This window comes from Emys orbicularis, chromosome 3 (assembly GCF_028017835.1).
Source record: "Emys orbicularis isolate rEmyOrb1 chromosome 3, rEmyOrb1.hap1, whole genome shotgun sequence".
In the NCBI taxonomy this organism is placed as follows: domain Eukaryota; kingdom Metazoa; phylum Chordata; order Testudines; family Emydidae; genus Emys; species Emys orbicularis.
The window spans coordinates 153,670,776-153,697,087 of NC_088685.1; the positions used below are offsets into that span (position 1 = coordinate 153,670,776).

General features: G+C 43.8%; 1 protein-coding gene across 1 annotated transcript in view; it reads left to right on the forward strand.

The window, feature by feature from the left end:
• Nucleotides 1-26,312, forward strand: part of DNAH8 (dynein axonemal heavy chain 8) — a 536,895-nt gene that overhangs the window by 249,170 nt on the left and 261,413 nt on the right. Inside the window, exons 34-35 of the mRNA XM_065401473.1 lie at nucleotides 9,027-9,164; nucleotides 23,712-23,952. Coding sequence (XP_065257545.1) covers nucleotides 9,027-9,164; nucleotides 23,712-23,952 — 379 coding nt within the window. The remainder of the gene's footprint in view (nucleotides 1-9,026; nucleotides 9,165-23,711; nucleotides 23,953-26,312) is intronic.

Sequence of the window (26,312 nt, forward strand, 5' to 3'; positions counted from 1 at the left end):
GGAATTAGAATGGAGTTGGAGCTGCAGAGTCATGGCTGACTGGGTGCTCTGTCCATGGAATGGGACTGGCTGGAAGTAAAACTAAAATTGGGCTCTAACGTGGTACTGACTGGAGCCAGGAAGTGGTGTTTCAATTGGGGAGTGAGGAATGACCAGGGTCTGGAGCCAGGCAGCAGGGACTAGCTGGGGATTCAGAGATGGAGACAGTCTGAGGGTTTGGGGAATTGGTATGACTGGGGAAATGATATAAGTATTGCATCTAGTCCAGGAAGAAACTTTGCATGCCTGTCACAGAAAGTGTAGAACAGTATTCAAGCTTCCTCTGGATGGCTCACAGAGGTTTTTGCAGCTGTAGGTTAAATTAAAAAAAACAAAACAATCCACGAAGGGAGATTACAACACAGAATCTTTGTTAACTTGAAGGTAGGATTTCATAGTACAATTTAAGAAAAGATACATCATTAAACATATCTGTAAAGCCCCAAAGTATTAAAAACCATAGCAATTGAAAACTAAAGTTACACAAACAATTCTGCCACTATTTTTAACACTCAGTACATATACACAGACCATTTAACACCCAAACAACTTTAACTTTGGCCCTGTATCAAAATCCAGAGGATCAGTTCCTCAGCAAGTGTGAATCAGCATAGCTCCTTTGAAAGATCAGGTCCAGAAACTTTAAAACCTTACCCTTATTCATACAATTGTTCTAAAAAGTTGGCTTTCATAGAATTCTAATTATAGTATATTGAACTCACTCATTTCTCTCTGTGTTTGCCTGTTTGATATTTGTACAATATTGTATTGTATAGTCTTCTATTTACTCATTCCTTTATATTGGAATAATATGAGAGCAAGGTATTTTGTTTTTATTTAGGTTTCTCTACCTAGATAAATATATTGGTATGATATCATTTAAATACTAAATATAAATATTTCTTTGTAAGTCAGTCCTCCAGCTTTTTAATAATTTTTGTTAATATTCTATGAATTCCATCCAATTTATTGAAAACTTTCTGGTATTGAGACAGCCAGAACTATATACAGTATTCCAACAGTTCTCCAACCTCTGCTGTATAGAAAGCAACAATCATCCTGGTCCATGATACAATGCCTGTACAAAGGCAGCCCAAAATTAATTAGAAATTGTTATTAATATAATCTTGCAAATTCATGTCAAACTCGTTGTCCCCTGCTAAATCCATTTCTGCTATACCTATTTAAGCATTATTCTATAATTTGATAGTCTTGGACATCCCCCTGCCTCTCATATGCCACAGCTTTTTGGTCAGAAGTTCATTTATCTGGCCTTTCTATACAAACCAGTTAATCATTTCCTCCAGTTTCTTAAACCATTTCAGGAGGGGAATATTAAAAGAAATCTTCAAATAAAAACTAATATGTGGGCAATACGGATCTTCTTAATATAACTTTTTTCCCTCCAAATTAACAAATGTAACCTAGGGCTTGTCTACACAGGGGGGTTAAACTGGGTTGAGTTGAACTAATATAGTTTGAAAACACTTTCATGCACACAACACCATTCATTGTAATGCACTAACTGCATTTATCAAACTCTGGAGTCCTCTTTCAAAGTGAACTACGTTTGTGTTAGTTCAGTCTATTGTTTATGTGCATGCATTGCAGCTGCATACTACTTTGGCAGTCCTCCAACTGCTATCCCACACTGCTTTGTGGGCGACCATCACTGACTTGTCCATTTACCTGTGTGCCCTCCACTGCTCTGGTGTCAAGTTGACTGGATGTCCCCATTTGCTCCTTGATTAAAAAATATCTGCATTGCTGTGATATTGCCTTACAACATGCCTTGAGCAGCTGCTTGGAGCTGTACTGAGAGCCTTGATTTTATCCACAATCTGGGAAGAAGCATCAATGCAGGAAGATCTTGTGGCGAGGCACCAGACTAAAGATAATTTTGTGTACATTGCTAAGCAGATGTCTTTGAGGCACCAGAACCAGATCACCTACCAGTGCAGAATAAAGACCAAACAGCTCAGGAGAATGTACATTAAAACCAAGGATACCAGGAAAGGTCCAGCAGTGGAAATGTGATTTATCCATTTTTGAAGGAGCTGGACACAATTTTGATCCATTACACCAGAAGTCGGCAACCTCCGGCACACAGCCCATCAGGGTAATTTGCTGGCGGGCTGTGAGACATTTTGTGCTGGCCACTGCTTCCCGCAGCTCCCATTGGCAGGGAACGGTGAACCGCGGCCACTGGGAGCTGCGAGGGGCCGTGCCTGTGGGCGGTCAACGTAAACAAAATGTCTCGCAGCCTGCCAGCGGATTACCCTGATGGGCCACGTGCCGAAGGTTGCCGACCCCTGCATCACACCACTACTGAAACTTGCCTCCCCCTCTGCTGCCCCACTCCAAGGATGAGCAGCAAGAGTCATCAGAGGATGAACATGAGGAGCTTACTGAAAAGCTGTCCCCAGCAAGCCACGATGTGTTCAGGACTCAGAACCTTGTTGCCAGATAGAAAGCGATCCTGATTCCTGCCATGTAGGAACTGAGCATGATGCATAGCCAATTCCTAGCCTGAAATACAGGCCAGGATTGAGGAGACACATCCTATTGAGGAAAACTTGTCATGTATCTATCTGTCTTTAAAATGTATTATTATATACTGCCATGCTACCTTCTGTTCTGGATGCCTAACGGCCTCAGCCATTTTAGGCAGATATGAACTAGGAGCCTTTCTGAGTCTCCAGCCCCCTCCTCAACTCCCTCCTTTGCCCCATACATTTTGCCTCCCCCCGCCAATACATGTTTTCAAAATAGAAGCTGCTCATGCCAGAAAATTGACCTGTCTCATGTTAAAGCCCTGATTATCGACCATTTTGAAGCCCGCACCATGACCTATCTGCCTATGTTCCTTTCCCATCCCCACATCTGTCCTGCCTGGTGACCTCATGCCGCAGTATATCAGGCGCCGCTGGCCCACACCCTCTCAGTTTCTTCTTACCGCTAGAGCACAGGCATCCTCTGCAGCCTTCCTTGCTCAAGTGCCGATCCAAGAATTTGTTGGGCCGCCACCTGGTCGTCCATTCATACCTTTGCCTTGCACTATGCACTGATCCAGCAGGCTCGAGATGATGCTGGCTTTGGCAGAGCAGTGCTGCAAGCTGCACGACGGTGAACTCTGAGACTACCTCCATTGATCCTGCTTGCGAGTCACCTAGAATGGAATTGACAGGAGCAAGCACTTCAAAGAAGAAAAAACGGTTATCTACCTTTCGTAACTGTTGTTCTTCGAGATGTGTTGCTCATGTCCATTTCATTACCCATCCTCCTGCCCGTCTCTCGGAGTTGTCAGCAAGAAGGAACTAAGAGGGCATTGGCTGGCGGTGCCTGATATACTGCAGCATGAGTGCGGCACTCTAGAGGGCACCACAGCTGGCCCTATGGGTACCACTAAGGCAAAAATCTCTGACGGCCGCGCATGTGAGCGCGCACACACCTAGAATGGAATGGACATGAGCAACCATCTCGAAGAACAATAGTTACAAAAGGTAAGTAACTGGTTTTTATGCACAGCATCACCTAGTGGCTGAACAGTATAGTACTGTTTAGCATTCTATTACATCTCCTCCTTAAAGTTTCTACATTCCTATCATTTACAAAATGTATACTTAGGAGAGGCTTATATACCAGAGAAGTGTACCTTCTGTCAAAAATTGAAGGCAAGACAAGAAAGAGCTGTGAATTGAAGCTGAGGCTCCTGATGACGGAGAGTTCTCTGAGACCAGCCGCTGACCCCCTGGGACTCCCCCAGAGCAACAATCCCCGATGCAACCATCAACGTCCATAGGACATCAAACTCTGGTGGCATCAAAGAGGAAATCTACTGATTCCTCTCACAAAAGCTCAGAAAACAGGGCTACAGTTTCTCAGATTGAAGAATTGACCAGGAGAAAGAGTTCCCTGGCAAAATCAGTGACCTTGGTACCGACAGAGCCGCAGCACAGTACCCATGAGACATTAGGCTCATCATGTACCAGTACCAGCACTAAGCCTAAAAACCAGAGGGGCAAAGCTAAGTAGCTTCGGTACCATCTGACAAGAGAAGTGGTAGAGACCAGAATACCTCTTCTAAACGGCATCTCTGGAGACAAGGAAAGCCGCAGTACTGAGCACTTCAATCAGAGAGACCTCTTCTGGCTGATCATCAGACAAAAGACTACAGCTACCACTGACTCCTTGATATTCATTGACTTTTCTAGACAAACTTTGTCGGTACCAATTACCATGGCAGTACCACAGGAATTTCATTTCTCCAAGGACCTCTTGGTTTCAGAGAAACTGGAATCCCTGCTGCTCAGTACTGGTGGTGCGGTACTGACTACATCTCGGTCTCTGGAATTCCCTATAGTACTAGGACACTCACCACCAGCCTCTTTATCTGCTCGACCTCTATCAAGTGAAAATGAAGAGGACAATGATAACTTATCTTTGGTCTAAGTGCAAAGTTTCCCAGGGCAATGCCAAGGGACCAGTCACCTAGAACCATGACAGGACTGACAAGCCCACCCACTTGGTATGGATATTTTTGGGTACCATCAGCCATGCCCTTCACGCCATCCCAGTGGCTGTACTGGGAGCCATGGGCAGCCTATAGACACCAGTCCTCTAGGACCTTGAGTGTCTCCCATAGGGATAGAAGAAGATGATCTCCCTCAGCTTCCATTTCTAGACTCCCTGATCCCCAAGAGGAGACCTTTGAGAAGCAGGAGGCAAGGCTGGATCAAGAAATTACTCCAGCAATAAACATTTCCACTCCAGGTGAAGCCGTGATGCCTCCTCCACCATCTACGGCACATGACCTTAAGCAATTTTTGGACCTCACTAGGAGAGTGATAGACACACTTCAGATCCCCCTTGAAGAAATAAAGGAGTTGCAAAACAAGCTGTTGGACATCCTCCATACATCCTCACCAGCACGTATTGCATTCCTGATCAACAAGGCCCGACTAGACCTAGGCAAGGTCATCTGGCAAATGCTGGCCATGATAACTCCCACATGCAAAAGGGCAGACAAAAATATTATGTCCCCTCTATGATTGTGAACTTTTTATTTTCCCAACCATCCCCAAATTCCCTTCTTGTATACACTGTAAACACACGTGGCAAATAGCACCATGCTAAATCAACACCCTACGACAAGGACTGGTAATGACTCGCCTTATTTGGCAGGAAGTCATATTCATCAGCAACCTTACAATTTCAGATTGCTAATTATCAGGCCCTTATGGTTAAATATTATATCAATTATGGAAAACTTAATGCCTTTATTAAACATCTCCCAAATGATCAAAGAGAACAGTTCCAAGCCATCATTGCCGAGAGCCAGTTTCTGGCAAAGACTACAATACAGACTGCATTAGACGCTGGAGACACAGCTGCCTGCTCCATATCAATGGCAGTAGTGATGAAGAGAGCTTCCTGGCTTCACCTTTCCATTCTCCCAAGAGAAGTCTAAATGACCATGGAGGACCTTCCATTCAAAGAATCCAAACTCTTTGTAGAAAAGACAGACGCCTCACTTTGCACACTGAAGGACTGAAGAGCCACATTATGCTCTACACACCGGCACAAAAAAGACAGTACAGTAAGTCACAGACATCACAAAGATCCCGACCAGCCCAGTTTCCTCCATCTCAGAGACAATACAAACCCCAGCGGAAGAGACAACAGGTGCAGAAATGAAAGCCTACGGCTCCCCAAACTTCAACTGTGCAGCCCTCAATGTCGAAACATCAATGTTGATACATTGGTTCAGGCCCCAAGCAACCACTGCCATCATCAATTGCTGCAAAACTCGAACCATCTACAACCCTTTGGACACTGCCTTATTCTTTTTCAACAAAACTGGGAAAAGCTAACATCAGACAACTGGATACTGGAGATCATCTCCAATGGTTATTCAATCCATTTTACCTCCCTCCCTCCTACCCATCCACCCTCCCCGCCCTCTTCAGGGACTCTTCTAACGAGAGCTTGTTAAGTCAGGAAATAAATCATCTCCTAAACCTCGGTGCTATAGAACCAGTTCCAAATGAACACAGAGGGAAGGGTTTCTATTCCAAATACTTCCCAATATCGGGAAAAAACAGAGGATGGAGACCCATTCTCAATCTGAGAGCACTAAACAAATATGGAAAGGCACAAAGATTCAAGATGGTTACATTAGCAGCAATAATTCCATCTCTAGACCAGGGAGACTTCTTCTCAGTCCTCGACCTACAAAGATGCTAATTTTCACATTGTGATTCAACCATCCTACAGAAGGTTCCTCAGGTTCACTTTTGGTCAAGACCATTTTCAATACAGGGTACTTCCATTTAGCCTGTCATCTGCACCCAGCGTGTTCTTGAAGGTCCTATCTGTGGTAGCGGCCCACCTTCACAAATCAAGAAACGTGATGTACCTGTATCTAGATGACTACCTACTCAAGGCATGAGCCTTTGATGACACCCTAGTGGCCATGCAAAAGACTACAGATGTATTCATACAATGGGGACTTCAGCTGAACACTCAAAAATTGACTGACTCCTGGGCACCATCTGGAATTCATAGGCGCCTATCTCGATGCAGTGAAGGTCAAAGCCTTCCTCCCACTACACAGGTTCAACACCCTAACTGTCTTAATAGACAACATTCAGACCAGCCCCCAGATCTCAGCCAGAAATTGCCTCCAACTACTTGGGCACATGGTGGCAGGCACCTTTGTTATAAGTCATACAACACTTCACATGCATTGCTTTCAGGCATGGCTCAAAATGGTATACGCACCAAACAGAGACACATTGAATAAACAAACTACTGTCGACACTCAAAGACTCTCTCTGAGTGGTGGAAAGATCCTCAGAATGTCTGCACAGGGGTCCCCTTCACACAGCCACCTCCAACATTGAAACTGACAACAGACACATCTTTACTGGGCTCGGAAGCTCATCTAGACAATCACACAGTTCAGGGCAAATGGCCCCCCATAGAATCAATGCTCCATATCAACCTATTGGAGCTCAGACTGGTCAGGAACGCTTGTGCACATTTCCTACCATTGATCAATGGTGAACATATAAAGGTTATGACAGACAACATAGCATGAATGTTCTACATGAACCACCAGGGAGGAGCGAGATCACCATCCCTTTCTGCAGAGGCAGTGAAACTGTGGAATTGATGTATTCGGCACAGCATCATTATATCAGTAGCCTACCTGCTGGGTGTACGGAATACCTTAGTGGACACCTTTTTTTGCTTTTTTTCCCTTCTGTTTGAAACCTTTGTTGCTTTTTTCCTCTTTTTCTGTTCTCCTCTGGCACTTGTTTACTTCTGACACCATGTCATGCTCCTGTATCAGATATAGACTGACTACAGAACTGTCTTCTGAGCAAGATACACACCAGATACGTTCAGTACAAGAGCCTTTAATGTTCTGCCTGTATGGCTCAAATAAGGTATGTTGCCACAGTGGCACCTAGTGGCCGAACAGTATAATACAGCTTATCATTCCATTACACAAGTGGCCTTCCAATAGCTTCATTAACCAGGTCAGCAGAGGATATGCTGGGTCTTCCAGGGTAACCAGAGCAATCGTCACACCATTAATGTCCACAGGGAACAAATTGTCCTTTCTCCATTAATTTAAATAGTACTGAGTTTCAAAAGATCCTAGCGACATGCATCCTTCCAGACCATCTTGAAATTATGTTTGTAAACCTGCTATGGTGGTCAACCAGCCTTGGAACACCATGGAGAAATACCCATACCTTTCTGTTTATTAATTCTGAGCCTTGGTGTGTGTGTGTGTGGCAAATAATAGGCACATGTAAGGCCATCAATTGCCTTACTACAGTTTGAGAACCCCATGCAGGCAAAGTCATCAATAATCTCTTGATCATTACCATGGTTTGTAAACCACTGCAATGGTACCTTATGTATTGCATCACACGCCTTTGTGACAATGGCCCCAACAGTTCACCTTCCTATGCCTATTTGGTTGGCTACAGACTGGTAGCATTCAGGGATGGCAAACTTCCATATGGCAGTGGCAACCCACTCTTCTACAGGTAAGGGACATCTCATGTTGGTACAGTGCTGCTGCAGTTCTGGTACTAGTTCAGCACATATTTCCATATATCCTGGAGTAGCAGTTGCTCAGCATTATCCTCTTCTTCCTCATCGTCTTTTGGCTTCCTCTGCTGCTGCTGCTGAAATTCAAGCTTCTGTTGCTGCCACATCATCTGCTTGGTGGTGTACTGGGCAAAGTCCAAAATCAAAGTTATCGAGCTTCAAAAGCTGAAATACAGCCAAAGGAGCTTTTGCATATTTGTAGTTGCCAGCACAGTGTTGTGGAGCATTGTTAGGTCCGTCCTGACCAACAGCAATTTGAAAATGGTGCTAGTCTACCCAGAAAGGAAGCATGTGATTTTTACAAATGTGAACCCACTGGGCTTCTGCTATTCATCCCACAATGCATAGCGAGAAAAATCCCAGAATGCACATGCTGAGCGGCGAAGCAAAGGACCATAGGATATCCTCAGAGAATGCCATGGTACTGCAAGCTGCTACCATGTGAACACAATGATACACATTGAAAGAGGGCACAGCTGACTTGTGTGCATGCTATTAGTGCGGCTTGCCTGTTGCATGTGAACTAATGTGCGTCAAATCAATCTGGTTTAACCCTCAACATCTCCCCCATAGACAAGCCCCTAATTAGTCTACCTGAAACTTTTGCAATATTGTTATTAATATCAAACAACTTGATTATTGGGCTATTCGGACTAGTACTTCACATTGTTTTATTACTTGATTGCTGTTATTGTTCTCTTTGCTAGAGTACATAGAAGACACAGCTTTCTATCCCCAAAGGCTTGCATTCTAAAAAGATTTTAGTTATTCTTCTGTACTCATAATAAATGAGCAGAAATTATTACACCATCTTTCAGTAGCTGATTCTAATGGTTGATATGGTTTTTATCTTGTAGGAAGGAGCTAGCATTGCTTCAGAAATTATATGGATTATATGATACTGTAATGAACAATATCAATGGGTATTATGAGATACTTTGGACAGATGTAGACATTGAAAAAATTAATGCTGAACTTTTGGACTTTCAAAACAGGTATTTTTCCTAATATGAACTTTTTAACAGGTTAAATTTGAATATAAATAATGATAACTGCGTTACAATAACTTAGTATCTTTAAAGCATCTTGATATATATAAATTTGGGAAATTTGTTAATAGCGTTGTCACAGGGTGACTGGCTCCTTTGAGGGGATACGAGTCCCAGCCCCAACTGTTACTAATAAGGTGCCTCCTGGCTGAGGTTGTGGGGCTAGGTTCAGGTGACAACCTGAAGATTATCTGTTCTTTATAAAGGCCAGCAGGAGCTTAGTGTTGAAAAACTGTAGGGGAAAGAACCAAGGTTTTAGGTGATTCCCAGACAGATGGCTTAGAGAGTGAACTGTAGGGAGTAGAAAAGCTGCTGCAGAAATCCCTGGGTCAGAGAAAGGATGGGGAGGGACTGAGAGAGATGAGGGAAAAGCCACTTGGAACAGTAAACAATGTTGGGTGAACTATATATTTGGGTATTTTGCCCAAATTTTCTGTTTAATCAATAAACTGTGCCCAGAGGCAAGGACCCACAATGGACTCTGGTGTGACATTGATCCTACCTGGACTACTGAGCTAGCTCACTGGTTTACTGTATTGACTATAAGATTAAAATTTGGAAATCTGTTCAAACATTATATACTATTCTTAAAATATATAGGTAACCTAAAATAACTTGAGATACTGAACACCTTTTACAGTAGGTATTCCTGTTATATAATCAGTGGGTGTACTATTGCAGTATTCTTGAAAAATTAAAAATATTTTGATACTTTGAAGTCTAATGAGGATTAAGTCATAGTTTGCTCACAAAAAAGTTTTCTAATTTTTTAAATTTATTTTTAGTGCTTTAGAAATTAGCTTTAGTATTATGTGAGGAAATATAGCATGGAGGATGGGGGCTAGGTTTATGGGACAGAGTAGATTTTTTTTGTTCAGCGTAGCTTCTTTCCTCATTCACCACTAATGGCGTTGATGCACCCGCCCCCCCCCCCCCCCAAGGAATTTGGAGGCAATCCAAAGTTGTTCCTGGAGGCTCCAGGGCTATGCCTCATCCTTCAGTTCAAGCTACCAGATGTACAGCCTCTGGTGGCATAATAAATTGGTGGTTCAGTTTCTCCTGTGCACTTTGTTTTATAACTTTAATTTTTATTTGTTGTTGGGCAGCAGTAATTTATAATCTTTCTTCCATGTTCTCCTTCTTCCTTGGATTAGGTATTTGATAGTGTGATGGTTTCAGTCACCTGGATCTGTCATTGCTGTGCCTCCCTTCTGGGATTCCTCTGCCCGCCCTGCTCTCCCACAAACATTGGGCTAAATCTAAGTGGTGTTCCCTATGTGAGGCAACATGTACTGGCACTACAGAGGGAAAATTATAGCCTGCCTGTTCACAGCTAGCCAAACCTTGCATAGCCAGGCCACAAGTCTCAGAGTTGAACGGATATGTCAGGACATCACCTTCTCCCAGGAGCTGTGACTCCAATACAGAAAAGCCTGGATGTTCTGAACATTTTGGGAAGAGGGATGAGAAGGATGTTATCTGTCTAACCCAGAGAGTAAGTCCAGCATCAGAACTGGGCTGGAGTAGAAAACCTCCTGAAAGGATTCAAAGTCATATTTTTACCCCACCCCAGTATTGAAGTGGGTACTTAGTTCCCTAAGGAAAAAGCAGGGCTCCTACAAAGCCCTTTTCCTCCCATGATGAATCAGGATTCTTATGATCTTCAGGGGTAAGGTGAAGAAATGGGTTTTCTTCTTCAAGTGTCTTCTGCCTATTCCCACTCTTTGGATATGCACCGACTGGTGTGGTTGAACGGTGCAGTCTTCTATTAATAGTTGTTATACCAGCACTGATACTGTAATGTAGGGTCCATACAGGTGTAAGAACTGAAATCAACTATATACTAATGGTGGGATCAATATAGGAGATTCCAGTAAATCTCAGGAATTTGGGGTTTTACTCCCACTATTTCCAAATTCCAAAGAAAGATAGAAGTCTTCGTCAGATCTAAGTTAAACAAGTGCACTCAAAGGATTCACTTCAGAATGTTAACTCTAAGGTCTATTATTCCTTCATATCCAGTCTAAATTGGTTTACTGCTCTCAGTCTCACACACCTTTGTTTTGCCATAGAGCAGGACCATTTGCAATACAGGCCTTTGGCTTTTCCTCAGCATCCTGAGTCTTTACAAAATGTCTATCTGTAGTGGCAGCTTTTCTCAGAAGACAATGGATTTTTGTGTTTCCGTATTTAGACGATTGGCTCCTAAAAGCAGCTTTAGAGGACAAGCTGAAAAAGGTCACATAATTCACATGCTCTGTGTTCCAAAGTTTGGGTTTATTAATAAAAGAGAAGAAATCCTTATTGACCCCATCACAGAATGTTCTATTCATAGGATCTCAGGCCGATTCCAAAAAGGGCTTACCTTCAGGAGGAAAAATTCCTGAAAATAAAATGATCCATTTAATCTCTACTTCAAAGTCCATCTCAGAAAGTAAAGTTCTTTCTATTAATAAGTGGATGGCGTCATCCACATATGTCTTGCCTTATGCAAAACTAAGGATTAAACCACTTCCTCACTGCTTAGCAAAGAGCTTCAGACTGGCAGTATAGAGCATGGAACTAATACTTATAATTACAAGGAAAATCCAAAGATTTGCCTGGTGGTAGATGGATCTGAAACATGTTCTGACAGGAGTGATGTTCAGTTCTGCCTCCCTCCCTATGATAATTAATACAGACTCCTCTAAAATACCCTGAGATGCAGATCTCAACAAGTTTGTAACAAGGGGGCTGTGGAATTGGCAGGAGTGTCATCTACACATTAGCATTCTAGGGTTAAGAGCAATTCTGTTGGCATTCAGATACTTTCTTCCCCAGATACAAGGAGCCACAGGCAATATGACAACAATGTACTATGTAATCAACCAGCGAGGAGCCCGATCATTGCAGCTTTGCAAGGAGACAATGAAACTTTGGGATTTCTCATGAAGTGTATCCAGCATTTCTACTTCTTCTTTGAGTAGTGTCCCTATGGGTGCTCCAATGTACTGTAGGTGTATGTGTGTCCCTGTGCTTCTGATGGTAGCAGTGTCCTAGTTTGCCCAGGTTTAAGAGGCGCCTCTCCTACAAGGAGTCCATTCCAGTAACGGGCTGGCAATGTTAACATCTTCTTTTGATCTCTGAATTAACAATACAGCGATAGACAGGAACTGTTTGGTTACATTGTTAGCCTCTAACAATATATATGTAAACACAGAAAACCACAAACATTATCTACTAATATGTTTCTAAAGGTTGAATCTGGGTCAATTAGCTTCTATTTGTGTAACCCTTTCAGGCCCTGTGTCACAGCATCTTTCAGGCTTGCTCCTTCTTTCCAAAGCAAACTTCAGATGCTTCTCAGAGTCAACGGACTTTCTGACACAACAACAGGGGAAAGTGTACCATCCGGATCCATTGTCATTGCGTCTGACAGCAAGGGCAATAGGACTTGGACCAAGTTACAGAAATCCTCTCTGTGGATACACAAGATATTCTACTAAATGCTTGAAGACAATCAAATAGGAAATGTTATGAGTTAAAATGGAAAAGATTTTCACTATGGGTATCCGATAAAGCTGTCCTCTGGTGTCGGTGCCTTGTCATGGTGGGACAGTTTGCATGCTCTAATGATCCCCAGAGTCTGTGTTGGCAGGGGCTTTTTGCTCCTGGTAGGTTCAACCATGCTGGATTGGTCTGTCTATGTGTGTGTGTGTGTGTGGGGGGCAACAAAACAGACACCCTGGTCCTCCAGGTTGGGCTTTAGGCACAGGGCTAACAACCCTGTCCCGTAAAAAACAAAATATGTTACGGAAACAGCGATGGAGAAATTGACCATTACTGTGTGTGATAGCCTTCAGGAGTCAATGACCCATATGACTGCCAGTGGTGAAAGCCAAAAGGAAGCCACTGGCATGAAGACTGAAGTGCTCAATACCAAGACAAAAACCAAACTTGGTTTTTGGAAAATACGGACAATGTATGAAACAGGGAAGCTAGCTCAGATCACAGCAGAGATGAGACGCTACAGCTTACACATCCTGGGTGTCAGTGAGAGCAGTTGGACGGGATCAGGAAGATTAACAACAGCCTCGGGAGAAACAATGACAGTGATTGTAGCGGGCCTGGCACTGCAGCGCCCCTTTGTGGCAGGGGCCGGAAAGGTACCGGGGCCTCGCCTCTCTCTAGTCTCGTAGTTTGCCTCTCTACGGGCCGTCTGTTACTGTCAGTCGGTCGTACGCTCTTCTCTCCCCCGGGAGGCGCAGTAGTGCGGCCTAGCGGCCAGAGTCTATATAACCCCCTTTACAGGTGGGGTAGCACGGCCTAGCGGCCAGAGTCCATATAATCCCCCTTTACAGGTGGGGTAGCATGGCCTAGCGGCCAGAGTCCATATAATCCCCCCTTGCAGGCGGGGTAGCATGGCCTAACGGCCAGAGTCCATACAATCCCCCTTTACAGGTGGGGTAGCACGACCTAGCGGCCAGAGTCCATACAATCCTCCCTTGCAGGCGGGGTAGCACGGCCTAACGGCCAGAGTCCATATAATCCCTCACAGTTCAAGGTGAGGGGGTAGGGGGACTCGGGCCCGCCCTCTCCACCGAGCCCCGACCCAGGGCCCTGATAGCGGCAAGCTCTACTTGCCGCCCGCTCGGCGGGGATCCGCCCGCAACACGCCGAGCGGTAATACAACTTTAATGCTGTTTATCTCTATTTTTCCCCTGGGTCACTTCCTACCAGGAATGGCAGTGCTTCTGCAGTGAGGGGTCCTCCAGTCTGTTCGTCCCCTGGGCCGTCCTCCATCAGGGTCTCCAGTGGTGCCTCGGTAGGGCTGACTCCCGGATCTTGGCTCGCAGGCCCTCTCTCTGCAGGAGCTAGCGGCGTGCGTCCTTCCCCTCGGGTGGTCAGCCCAGACTGAGCTGATCTGCAGGCTTTTATACCTGAGCTCCAGTTGGAGCATGCCCAGCAGAACTTCCGGGGCGGGGCTTCCTCTGCCAGGAAGGAAGGGTTAACTCCTGCTATACCAGTGCGGGGCCGCTCTGCCCTGTCACAGTGATGAAGAAGTAAAAGACAAATTCTACCTTAAACTACAGGCAGAGTTAGAGAGTACCTAACTATCGTCATGGGAGACCTGAATGCCAAGGTCAGTAAGGACAACACAGACAATGACAGAGCAATGGGAAGACAAGGGTGTGGCACCATGAATGAAAATGGAGAAAGGCTTGTTGATTTCTGTAATATGAATGATCTAGTCATTGGCGGAACCCTATTTGAACATCATGAAATTCACAAGCTGACATAGTGTTCTCCAAATGGCAGAGATAAGAACCAGATTGACCATATCATGATCAATGGCAACGCTCACTGACAGATATGAAAGTGAGAAGGGGTGTAGATGTTGGCAGCGACCACCACCTTGTGACAGCCTCCATCAAGCTAAAACTGAGAAGTGTGGATCCACCAAACAAGGGACATAGCCGTTATGATATTGACAAGCTAAAGTCCCTTGAAATACAGAAAGCCTTCGTTCTGCAGTTAACGAACAGGTTTCAAGCACTTGCAGACCTTGATGAAGAGGAGGGGAATACAGATGAGGATATCAACAAGAAGTGGGACAAAGTAACAGCAATTTATAAATAGAGCAGTGAAGCCTGTCTAGGCTACAGGCAGAAGCGAAGGAAGGAGTGGATTACACCCAGCACATGCAACGCCATAGAAACCAGACGAGCTCTGAAGAAAAAAGTTTTACATAAAAATCCCAGAAGCTAAAGGACAAATACTATGAGCAGTATAGCAAGGCACACCGGAAGGTCAAACACCTTGTGAGAGCGGACAAATGGCATTGTATTGATAATCTGGCAACACAAGCAGAGGATGCAGCTGCTCGTGGTGAACAAGGAACCGTCTACAAAACGATGCGGCTTATCAGTGGTAAACGGCAGACTCCGACAAATACTCTCATCAGGAACAAACAAGGACACCTACTAACAACCGAAAAAGAACAAGAAATGTGCTGGACAGAGCATTTCAAAGAATTGGTGAACAGGGAGCCACCTAAAGACAAAGCAAACATCCAGGAGGCAGAAGATCTTGATATCAACACAGACACCCCAACTAAGGAAGAGATCATTCAAGCCATGGGTGACTCACTGGAGAGTCCAACAGATCCTTTGTTGCTGCCCATGCCAGTGTCCTTTGTTCCTGTGAGGCTGGGCTGGGTTTGTCCCATACATGCCCTGATGAGGTGTGAACTGCCACTCTGTTCCTGGAGAGTTTTGCCTGGGCTTGTTTTAAGCCATGAGAACACATTTTCAGCTTCATAACTATATACATGAAATTACAGCCTATAACATTACTATAGCAACAATGCTCAGTGCATCATGAGCCTTCCGAAGACACCCAACATGACAAACTTTGTATTGGATACCACACAATCATATTATAAGGATGAACATGGGGGTGCAGGGTGTTCCCCCAAGATACAGAGTGTCACAATAACTTAAGTCACTCAGGGATGTGAATAATCACACGGCTGAGCAATGTAAGTTATACCGACCTAAGCACCGGTGTAGACAGCGCAATGTCGGCAGGAGAGCTTCTCCTGCCAACATAGCTACCAGCTCTTTTGGGAGGTGGAGCAATTAAGCTGACGGGAGAGCTCTTCCCGTCAGCGTAGAGCATCTTCATCAGAAGAACCTCTGTAGCACTTCTAGTGTAGATGTGGCGCCAGATTGCATACATGACACCAGTCATGCCTCTCTCCCTTTTACGCTCAGTGTTATAGAAATACTGTCACAGGGTACCTGGTCCCTGTGAGTAGAGCTGGACTAAGCTCCCTTGTGTCAGAACAGGTGAGCCCAATCCAGACAATTAAAGGTGGTTGGGCTATACCTGAGGTTTTAAAGGGCAGGGAATGAAGGAGGAGAGGGTGATTGAGACAGGCTATGCCAGTGAAAGAGAAGCCATAGTGGAGTGGAGCTAAGTCCAATGGTGTGTCTCTGGAGGAAGGGGCCAGGTGGCTGGGGAAGCAGCCCTGGGGCTGCTGCTCCACGAAGGGAGGACAGCTGATTAAAACTGAGAAGCTGTCAGGAGAGGAGCCCCAGAGATCCCTCTAAGGAGTGGCCCTGAAGTCTGAGACAAAGGAGAGAGTTAAAATACTGTTTTCTGTTTGTTTACTTGCCTGTTTTAAGAAAATAAACCATCCTCAAGGAGATTGGGAGTGGCAGTGTGTGCTTGGAAGGTGGGAAGAAGTGACAAATACATAGTGATCAGCTAAACTAAGGCGCACATATGGATCATAAAAATATAACCAAAAATTCTTACATTCATCACGCACCTTGGAAGGTGTTAACACTGGTTTTATGACCCATTACAAAAATGTGTATAACACACCCGGCTGTCTACTAACCCTCCGTTGTCCTATGACTGCAGAGGTGTTAACTGCGCACTTCAATTTAAAAGGGCTCCTACACCATGTGTGAACCCCTGATGCTTAACAGTCTGTCCCACCTTGTATTTAGCTTGGACACGGATTACTTTTTCCAGGTATGAAGAGCTCTGTGAAGTTCAAAAGTTTGTCCTCTACTAACAGAAGTTGGTCCAATAAAAGATATTATTTCACCCACCTTGTCTCCCTCATATCCTGGGACAACACAGCTACAGCAATAATGTGACACAAGTGACACATAGAAAGCTAAAAGTATATCTTAAACATATAGAGTGCAGACACTAATTGTTCTCTGCACATATCATTCCATCCAAAATGTCAGGGCCTTAGGGCCACAAATTGCTTTAGGCAAGATGTTAAAATCCTGCACCAGTTGCTATGCTAGATATCTGGGAAATATTTCTGGAGAAGAAATTGAGACTCCATATACAAGTCTCTATTGGCGTTGTTGGAAATAGTTTGAGGAACACTTGCAAAGTAGGTTTCCATTCTTCAACAGGCCATCCTTTGGTAGGAGGGTATTAGTGGGTTGGTTCCCAAATAATTCTTTAAATTCCAAAGCTCTGGTTTTATATGGGGGGACACTTCCACTTCTATCTATTATACTAGTCTAATACTTAAAACTACTTTTTTCTTTTCTACTTATGTGATTCACTGCTCACTACTTCCTATTAGTCAGGCAAGAACATGTGCTGCAGAATGTGAAATCTCTTACCTAATTTTCTTTCTGCTAGCAGGTTCTCCTCCAGGGCCGCCCAGAGGATTCAGGGGACCTGGGGCAAAGCGGGGGAGGTTGTACTCACCAGGCGGCACGCCGAGTCTGCGGCGGCGGCATTTCGGTGGCGGGGGGCCCTTCAGTGCTGCCGAAGACGCGGAGCGACTGAAGGGCCCCCCACCGCCAAAATGCCGCCGAAGACCCGGACCGCCTCTGGGTGAAGAAAGGGATTCTCGGCCAGGGCTTGCGGGGCCCGGGGCAAATTGCCCCACTTGCCCCCCCTCGGGCGGCCCTGTTCTCCTCTCATCAGTCCACTGTGCTAATCTGGTAAAACAACTGGAATACATAAACAGATTTTTTTTTCCCTAAAGGGAGAATTAGACATATAGTAGCTTGACAATTAGCTATAATATACCAAGTATATGTCTTAATGCTACTAATAAGTTGCTAAAATATTTCTACAGCTTTGGAAGAATATTACTGATTGACTGAGTTGAAGGATTATAGATTCATATTCATAGATGCTAGGACTGGAAGGGACCTCGAGAGGTCATCGAGTCCAGTCCCCTGCCCTCATGGCAGGACCAAATACTGTCTAGACCATCCCCGATAGAAATTTATCTAACCTACTCTTAAATATCTTCAGAGATGGAGATTCCACAACCTCCCTAGGCAATTTATTCCAGTGTTTAACCACCCTGACAGTTAGGAACTTTTTCCTAATGTCCAACCTAAACCTCCCTTGCTGCAGTTTAAGCCCATTGCTTCTTGTTCTATCCTTAGAGGCTAAGGTGAACAAGTTTTCTCCCTCCTCCTTATGACACCCTTTTAGATACCTGAAAACTGCTATCATGTCCCCTCTCAGTCTTCTCTTTTCCAAACTAAACAAACCCAATTCTTTCAGCCTTCCTTCATAGGTCATGTTCTCAAGACCTTTAATCATTCTTGTTGCTTTTCTCTGGACCCTCTCCAATTTCTCCACATCTTTCTTGAAATGCGGTGCCGAGAACTGGACACAATACTCCAGTTGAGGCCTAACCAGCGCAGAGTAGAGCGGAAGAATGACTTCTCGTGTTTTACTCACAACACACCTGTTAATGCATCCCAGAATCACATTTGCTTTTTTTGCAACAGCATCACACTGTTGACTCATATTTAGCTTGTGGTCCACTATAACCCCTAGATCCCTTTCTGCCGTACTCCTTCCTAGACAGTCTCTTCCCATTCTGTATGTGTGAAACTGATTTTTCCTTCCTAAGTGGAGCACTTTGCATTTGTCTTTGTTAAACTTCATCCTGTTTACCTCAGACCATTTCTCCAATTTGTCCAGATCATTTTGAATTATGACCCTGTCCTCCAAAGCAGTTGCAATCCCTCCCAGTTTGGTATCATCTGCAAACTTAATAAGCATACTTTCTATGCCAATATCTACGTCGTTGATGAAGATATTGACCAGAGCCAGTCCCAAAACAGACCCCTGCGGAACCCCACTCGTTATACCTTTCCAGCAGGATTGGGAATCATTAATAACTACTCTCTGAGTATGGTTATCCAACCAGTTATGCACCCACCTTATAGTAGCCCCATCTAAACTGTATTTGCCTAGTTTATTGATAAGAATATCATGCGAGACCATATCAAATGCCTTACTAAAGTCTAGGTAAACCACATCCACCACTTCTCCCTTATCCACAAGACTCATTATCCTTTCAAAAAACTATCAGAATGGTTTGACACGATTTGTTCTTTACAAATCCATGCTGGCTATTCCCTATCACCTTACCACCTTCCAAGTGTTTGCAGATGTTTTCCTTAATTAATTGCTCCATTATCTTCCCTGGCACAGAAGTTAAACTAACTGGTCTGTAGTTTCCTGGGTTGTTTTTATTTCCCTTTTTATGATGGGCACTATATTTGCCCTTTTCCAGTCTTCTGGAATCTCTCCCGTCTCCCATGATTTTCCAATGATAATAGCTAGAAGCTCAGATACCTCCTCTATTAGCTCCTTGAATATTCTAGGATGCATTTCATCAGGCCCTGGTGACTTGCAGTCATCTAACATTTCTAAGTGATTTTTAACTTGTTCTTTTTTTATTTTATCTGTTAAACCTACCCCCTTCCCATTAGCATTCACTATGTTAAGCATTCCTTCAGACTTCTCGGTGAAGACCGAAACAAAGAAGTCATTAAGCATCTCTGCCATTTCCAAGTTTCCTGTTACTGTTTCTCCCTCCTCACTGAGCAGTGGGCCTACCCTGTCCTTGGTCTTCCTCTTGCTTCTAATGTATTGATAAAAAGTCTTCTTGTTTCCCTTTATTCCTGTAGCTAGTTTGAGCTCATTTTGTGCCTTTGCCTTTCTAATCTTGCCCCTGCATTCCTGTGTTGTTTGCCTATATTCATCCTTTGTAATCTGTCCTAGTTTCCATTTTTTATATGACTTTTTTTTTTAGATCATGCAAGATCTCGTGGTTAAGCCAAGGTGGTCTTTTGCCACATTTTCTATCTTTCCTACTGTGACGATGCGGTTCTGGCGGAACCCAACTGAGAGTGCCAACTCAGGACAAATTGCTCAAATAGGGCAGTTACAGCCCAAGGCTGGGGTTTTTTCCACCTCTAAGGCAAACCAAACCAGCCAGACTAGGAGGACTTCGGTCTCACCCCACTGGCTAACCGCAAGTCTCACAAGCAATCTCCTTAGACGCTCCAGTTTCCCAGTATTACCACCAGTGCCACTCGTTATGGGGACAAATGGTTATGAAAACCAATACCCCAGTAAAAGAAAAAGGTTCTCCTGATCCCAAAGGACCAAGCCCCAGACCCAGGTCAATATACAAATCAGATCTTACCCACAAATCATGCTGTTGCCAATCCTTTAGAACCTAAAATCTAAAGGTTTATTCATAAAGGGAAAAAGATAGAGATGAGAGTTAGAATTGGTTAAATGGAATCAATTACATACAGTAATAATGGCAAAGTTCTTGGTTCAGGCTTGCAGCAGCGATAGAATAAACTGCAGGTTCAAATCAAGTCTCTGGAATACATCCCCCGCTGGGATGGGTCCTCAGTCCTTTGTTCAAAGCTTCAGCTTGTAGCAAAGTTCCTCCAGAGGTATGAAGCAGGATTGAAGACCCAATGGAGATGAGGCATCAGCCTTATATAGTCTTTTCCAGGTGTAAGAACACCTCTTTGTTCTCACTGTGGAAAATTACAGCAAAATGGAGCCTGGAGTCACATGGGCCAGTCCCTGCATACTTTGCTGAGTCTGAAGGCATATTGGCCTTCTCTCAATGGGTACATTGTATAGCTGATGGTCCTTAATGGGCCATCAAGCAGGCTAGGCAGAGCTAATCCCAGCTTGTCTGGGATGTCACCCAGAAGCATAGCATAAGTTTGCCATACAGACAGTATAGAGCCAATATTCATAACTTCAACTACAAAACTGATACACCCATATAGACAGCATAATCATAACCAGTAAACCATAACCTGGTCTTAGACACCCCATTTGACCCCCTTTATACAAGATTTGGGTGCCACTACAGGACCTTGGTTGCAACAATGATCTATATGGTCCCAGTTTATGTCAATAACGTCACACCTACCCAGTGGAATAGCTTGCTTTTGGGCCCTTAATAGTGTCCCTTTGAAAAACTGCCAACTCTCCTCAGTTGTTTTTCCCCTGAATCTTGATTCCCATGGGACCTTACCTATCAGCTCTCTGAGCTTACCAAAATCCGCCTTCCTGAAATCCATTATCTCTATTTTGCTGTACTCCCTTCTACCCTTCCTTAGAATTGCAAACTCTATGATTTCATGATCACTTTCACCCAAGCTGCCTTCTACTTTCAAATTCTCAACGAGTTCCTCCCTATTTGTTAAAATCAAGTCTAGAACAGCTTCCCCCCAGTAGCTTTTTCAACCTTCTGAAATAAAAAGTTGTCTGCAATGCAGTCCAAGAACTTATTGGATAGTCTGTGCCCCGCTGTGTTATTTTCCCAACATATATCTGGATAGTTGAAGTCCCCCATCACCACCAAATCTTGGGCTTCGGATGATTTTGTTAGTTGTTTAAAAAAAGCCTCATCCACCTCTTCCACCTGGTTAGGTGGCCTGTAGTAGACTCCTAGCATGACATCACCCTTGTTTTTTACCCCTTTTAGCCTAACCCAGAGACTCAACACTTCCATCTCCTATGTCCATCTCCACCTCAGTCCAAGTGTGTACATTTTTAATATATAAGGCAACACCTCCTCCCTTCCCCCCGTCTATCCTTCCTGAGCAAGCTGTACCCATCCACACCAACATTCCAATCATGTGTATTGCCCCACCAAGTTTCAGTGATGCCAACAATGTCATAGTTGTATTTATTTATTAGCACTTCCAGTTCTTCCTGCTTATTACCCATACTTCTCGCATTTGTATATAAGCATCTAAGATACTGGTTTGATCTTGCCTCCCAGTTTTGCCCTGACCCTCCTTTCTCTCTGCCAATATAGCCCACACTCCCTCTTGTTTCTGACCCATCTCCCAGGTCTCCATATTCCCCACTTACCTGTGGGCTTTGCTCACCTGTCCCCGTCGAACCTAGTTTAAAGCCCTCCTCACTAGGTTAGCCAGTCTGTGCCCAAATAGGGTCTTTCCCCTCCTTGAAAGGTGAACGCCATCTCTGCTTAGCAGTCCTTCCTCGAATAGCATCCCGTGGTCGAGGAAGCCAAAGCCTTCCTGGCAACACCATCTTCGCAGCCAGGCATTCACCTCCATGATGCATCTGTCTCGGCCCGGGCCCCTACCTTTGACAGGAAGAATCAAAGAGAATACCACCTGTGCTCCAAACTCCTTCACCTGTACTCCCAGAGTCCTGTAGTCACTCTTGATCCAATCAGTATCACACCTCGCAGTATCATTTGTGCCCACATGGATGAGTAGCATGGGGTAGTAGTCAGAGGGCTGAATAATCCTCGACAATGCCTCCGTAACGTCTTGGATACGGGCCCCCGGCAGGCAGCATACCTCCCGAGATGAAATGTCAGGGCGACAGATGGGCGCCTCCGTCCCTCTCAGCAGAGAGTCTCCGACCACCACTATCCTAGGTTTCCTATTGGCAGTGGTGGCAGCAGACCTCCCAGCCTTAGGGGTACGAGGCTTCTCCTCCTTTACTGTAGGGGGTGATTCCTTCTCTCCTGTATCAAGAAGAGCATAATGGTTACCTATTACTACGGCGGGAGGGTTCGGAGCAGGGGTGGAGCACTGCCTGCTGCCAGAAGTAACCAGCTGCCAGTGTCCACCCTGAGCCATCTCCTCCTCCACCAGTGGTGTGTCAGCAGACCTATGTACTGGGACAGCTACCTCAGCTTTCTCCACATGGACACTGTCCAGGAATTGCTCGTGGATTCGGGTGCTCCTCAACCTAGCCACTTCCTCCTGTAGCTCTCCCACCTGCTGCCTGAGAGATTCCACCAGCAGGCACCTTTCACATTGGATGCCCCCCCCCCCCCAAGCCTGGATATCAGTAAGTGGAAATTACAAATTACAGTCCCCGCAAAACCACACCAGGATCTGGGTAGAAGCATCCATGCTAAGGCGCTCTGTCTGGCTACAGGTGCAGGTGGAGGAGACAGAAGCAGTGCTGGCACAGGTGTTGTGGGTCTTCCTAACCATCGTAAGCCTCCCTCTGTCAAACTCCCTCTCAAACTACCCTGTCTGCAGCCCCCTATCCACTCTGAAGCATTCCGCAATCATATTGATCTCTCTCCAAATTTCAAATTAACCCATTAGTAATGAATGAGGGGAGAAATGGCTAAGAGAAAATTATCAGATAATAAATCTTGCATTTGCATTAGAAGATTACTTTCTTGGAGTTCTGTTTAATCCACCACCTGTGTGAGAATGGGATTGAAGGGATAACATTATGCTTTTTAGAACAGTGATTACAATGATTTTTGCAGGAAAGATAGACACTGATAGAGGGCCAGCTCCAGGTTTTTTGCCACCCCAAGCAAAAAAAAAAAAAAAAAAGCCGGAGTGCTGCCGCCGAAGCCACACAAAAAAAGCTGGAGTGCCACCCCTTGAAAAGTGCCGCCCCAAGCACATGCTTGGAACGCTGGTCCCTAGAGCCCGCCCTGCACGGATATCACTGGTACACTATTTAAATGAAACTGATATGTCAGCAGACTAATTTTTCAGCCATTGTTACTGAGAAAATAATTTTGGTGAAACAATGGTGTCTGTTTTAAACCACCTATTTTTTTCAAATATACATAAAAATATTTCAAGATCCTTTTTGATAAAATATTAAATCAACAATATAAGAAGTGTACTACTATATCAATTATTATTATTTACTGAATTAAAGGTGCCGCAAACTTCCCAAAGGACTTAAAAACTGGCAAGCATTTTTAGACCTCAAGAAAAGAATAGATGATTTTAGTGAGTCATGTCCTCTGTTGGAAATGATGACTAATAAAGCAATGAAGCAGAGACATTGGAATCGCATTGCTGAAACAACAGGACATCAATTTGATGTGGAATCAGATTCTTTTTGTCTTCGAAACATCATGGAAGCACCACTTCTTAAACATAAGGATGATATTGAGGTAAGTACACACATTACTTTTGATCCTTCAATTTATATTTTCAGGAAAGAACAAAATATTACTTGTATAAAAGTTATATTTAAGGACTTTTTGACTATGAAATCAAACACTATTCTGAAACAATGCATGGTATGTTAAATAGTTGTTGTCCATTATAGAATCATAGAAATGTAGGGCTGGAAGTGACCTCAAGAGGTCATCTAGTCAAATCCCCTCTTTGCTGAAGCAGGTCCAGGTATGCCTAGATCATCTCTGACAGGTGTTTGTCTAACCTGTTCTTAAAAACCTCCAATGACTGGGATTCCACAACCTCCCTTGGTAAGCAATTTCCGTACTTAACTATCCTTGTAGAAAGTTTTTCCTAATGTCTAACCTAAATCTCCCTTGCTGCAGATTATACCCGTTACTTCTTGTCCTACTTTCAGTGGACATTGAGAACAATTGATCACCATCCTCTTTACAACAGCCCTTAACATATTTGAAGATTATTATCGGGTCCCCCCTCAGTCTTCTTTTTTCGAGACTAAACATACCCAGGTTTTTAAACCTTTCCTGAACCTTTTATCATGTTTGTTGCTCTCCTCTGGACTCTTAAAATTTGACATACTAATCCAGCTGAGGCCTCACCAGTGCTGAGTAGAGTGGAATAATTACCTCTTATGTCTTACATATGATGCCCTTGATAATGCACCCCAGAATGACATTTGCTTTTTTCACAAGTGCATCACCTTGTTGACTCATGTTCAGTTTGTGATCCAGTAAAATCCTCAGATCTTTTTCTGCATAGCCAATTATTTCCCATTTTGTATTTCTGCATTTAATTTTTTCTTCCTAAGTGAAATTTTAGTGTGTTCGTTCAATACTACATCACAAAACAAATTAAAGAATCTTAGCCAGAGATCTACAACCTGTCCTATTTTGAATTAAATGCAACTCCAAAACATCTCTTTCATCCTCCAGCCAATCAAAATACAAAAGTATGAAGACTAAAATATATAATCTGCTTCAAACTGAGGTAATTGATTTTGCAGGCAACAAGAAGGCTTAGGAGTGTATTCCATTCCCACCCTGATGCCCAAGGGCTCAAAAAACTGAGGAGCACTCAATTTGAAATTCTTAAATAGATTTTTTTTCTAGAAGCTACAGTTCAAGTTGGAGACCCTAAATTTCACTGTAGTAGCTATTCTCAAAAGGATTTTTTAAATTTTTCTCTAGCCTTGATTTGAAGAACCCCGACCAATGCACTGCATGAGCCTCCCATAGGAGATGTCTTGGCTTCACATGCAACAGACAATGTTGTTAGTGTGCTGCTTTTCCTTGGTCTGCCTGCCCCTCTATCTTCCAAAGTGTCTTCCAAAGTGCTAGTTAACACTGTTTTCCTCTGGCAAAAAGGGTTCATATATACCCATGTTGAGACTGCCTGCTCAGAGCACCATTCCTGGAAAAGGCTCACAAAGCTGCAGTCCCACAGCTCAGATTCTGTTCTGAAGCAACATGGATTTGTCATCACCAAGAGCAGAAGGACACCAAATGGTCAATATTACTTCTGGGAATAATCAGATATCAATCTCCACATACGTTTATTTCTATCAGAGAACAGGATTCAGAAGCTGGTGGCCACAGGGTGCAATGTCATTCGATCTCTAATCACATCTGTCAGTGATGGTCCCTTGCACCAACGTACTGCTGAGTCCTGAGAAATTAAATCTAGTGACATGAGATTTGAGAGGTAATAATTAAAATAGGTTATTCAGATGCTTTTATCATATCCTTAGCCTGGAGAAAGTATTCCTAGGGCCTGGTCTATATGTAAGGCTGTATATATAGAGAGAGCTAAGTCATTAACATATAAGGATCCAGTCAAGGCAAGGGCAAAGCTTTTTCTTCTTTCTATGTTTTGTTTTAAATTCTTATCGTAAGTCTTAATATGAGCCAAAATCCTCATACTTTAAAATCCAAATAATAAACATTTTCAGCTCACTAGAAATGCAAGTGGGTGCAGGATTTTCCTTTCTTCCGGACATAAGAATTCTTGGAGCTGCCTCACTTCTAATCTCTACACCAATGAGGAGAATTCCCACTTGAGATCAAAATCTTATATTAAAAACTCAGATCAAGCATCCCTTTGATTCCTTGTCAGAAGTGCCCTTAGATTTTTTTAAAGGCTTATCTCCTTTCAATCATTTCAGCAAAGAGAGTTTTCAGAAGTTAAGGTCTTATTGGGGAACAGCTGTGCACCTCTTCATGAGGACAAAGATGTACTGAGAGTTAATTCTTTATTCCCAAAATAAACCCAGTTACAAAAAATTATTTTCCCATCATTTTTGCCCACTATCAACCCCCCCCAACCCTTTAAAAAC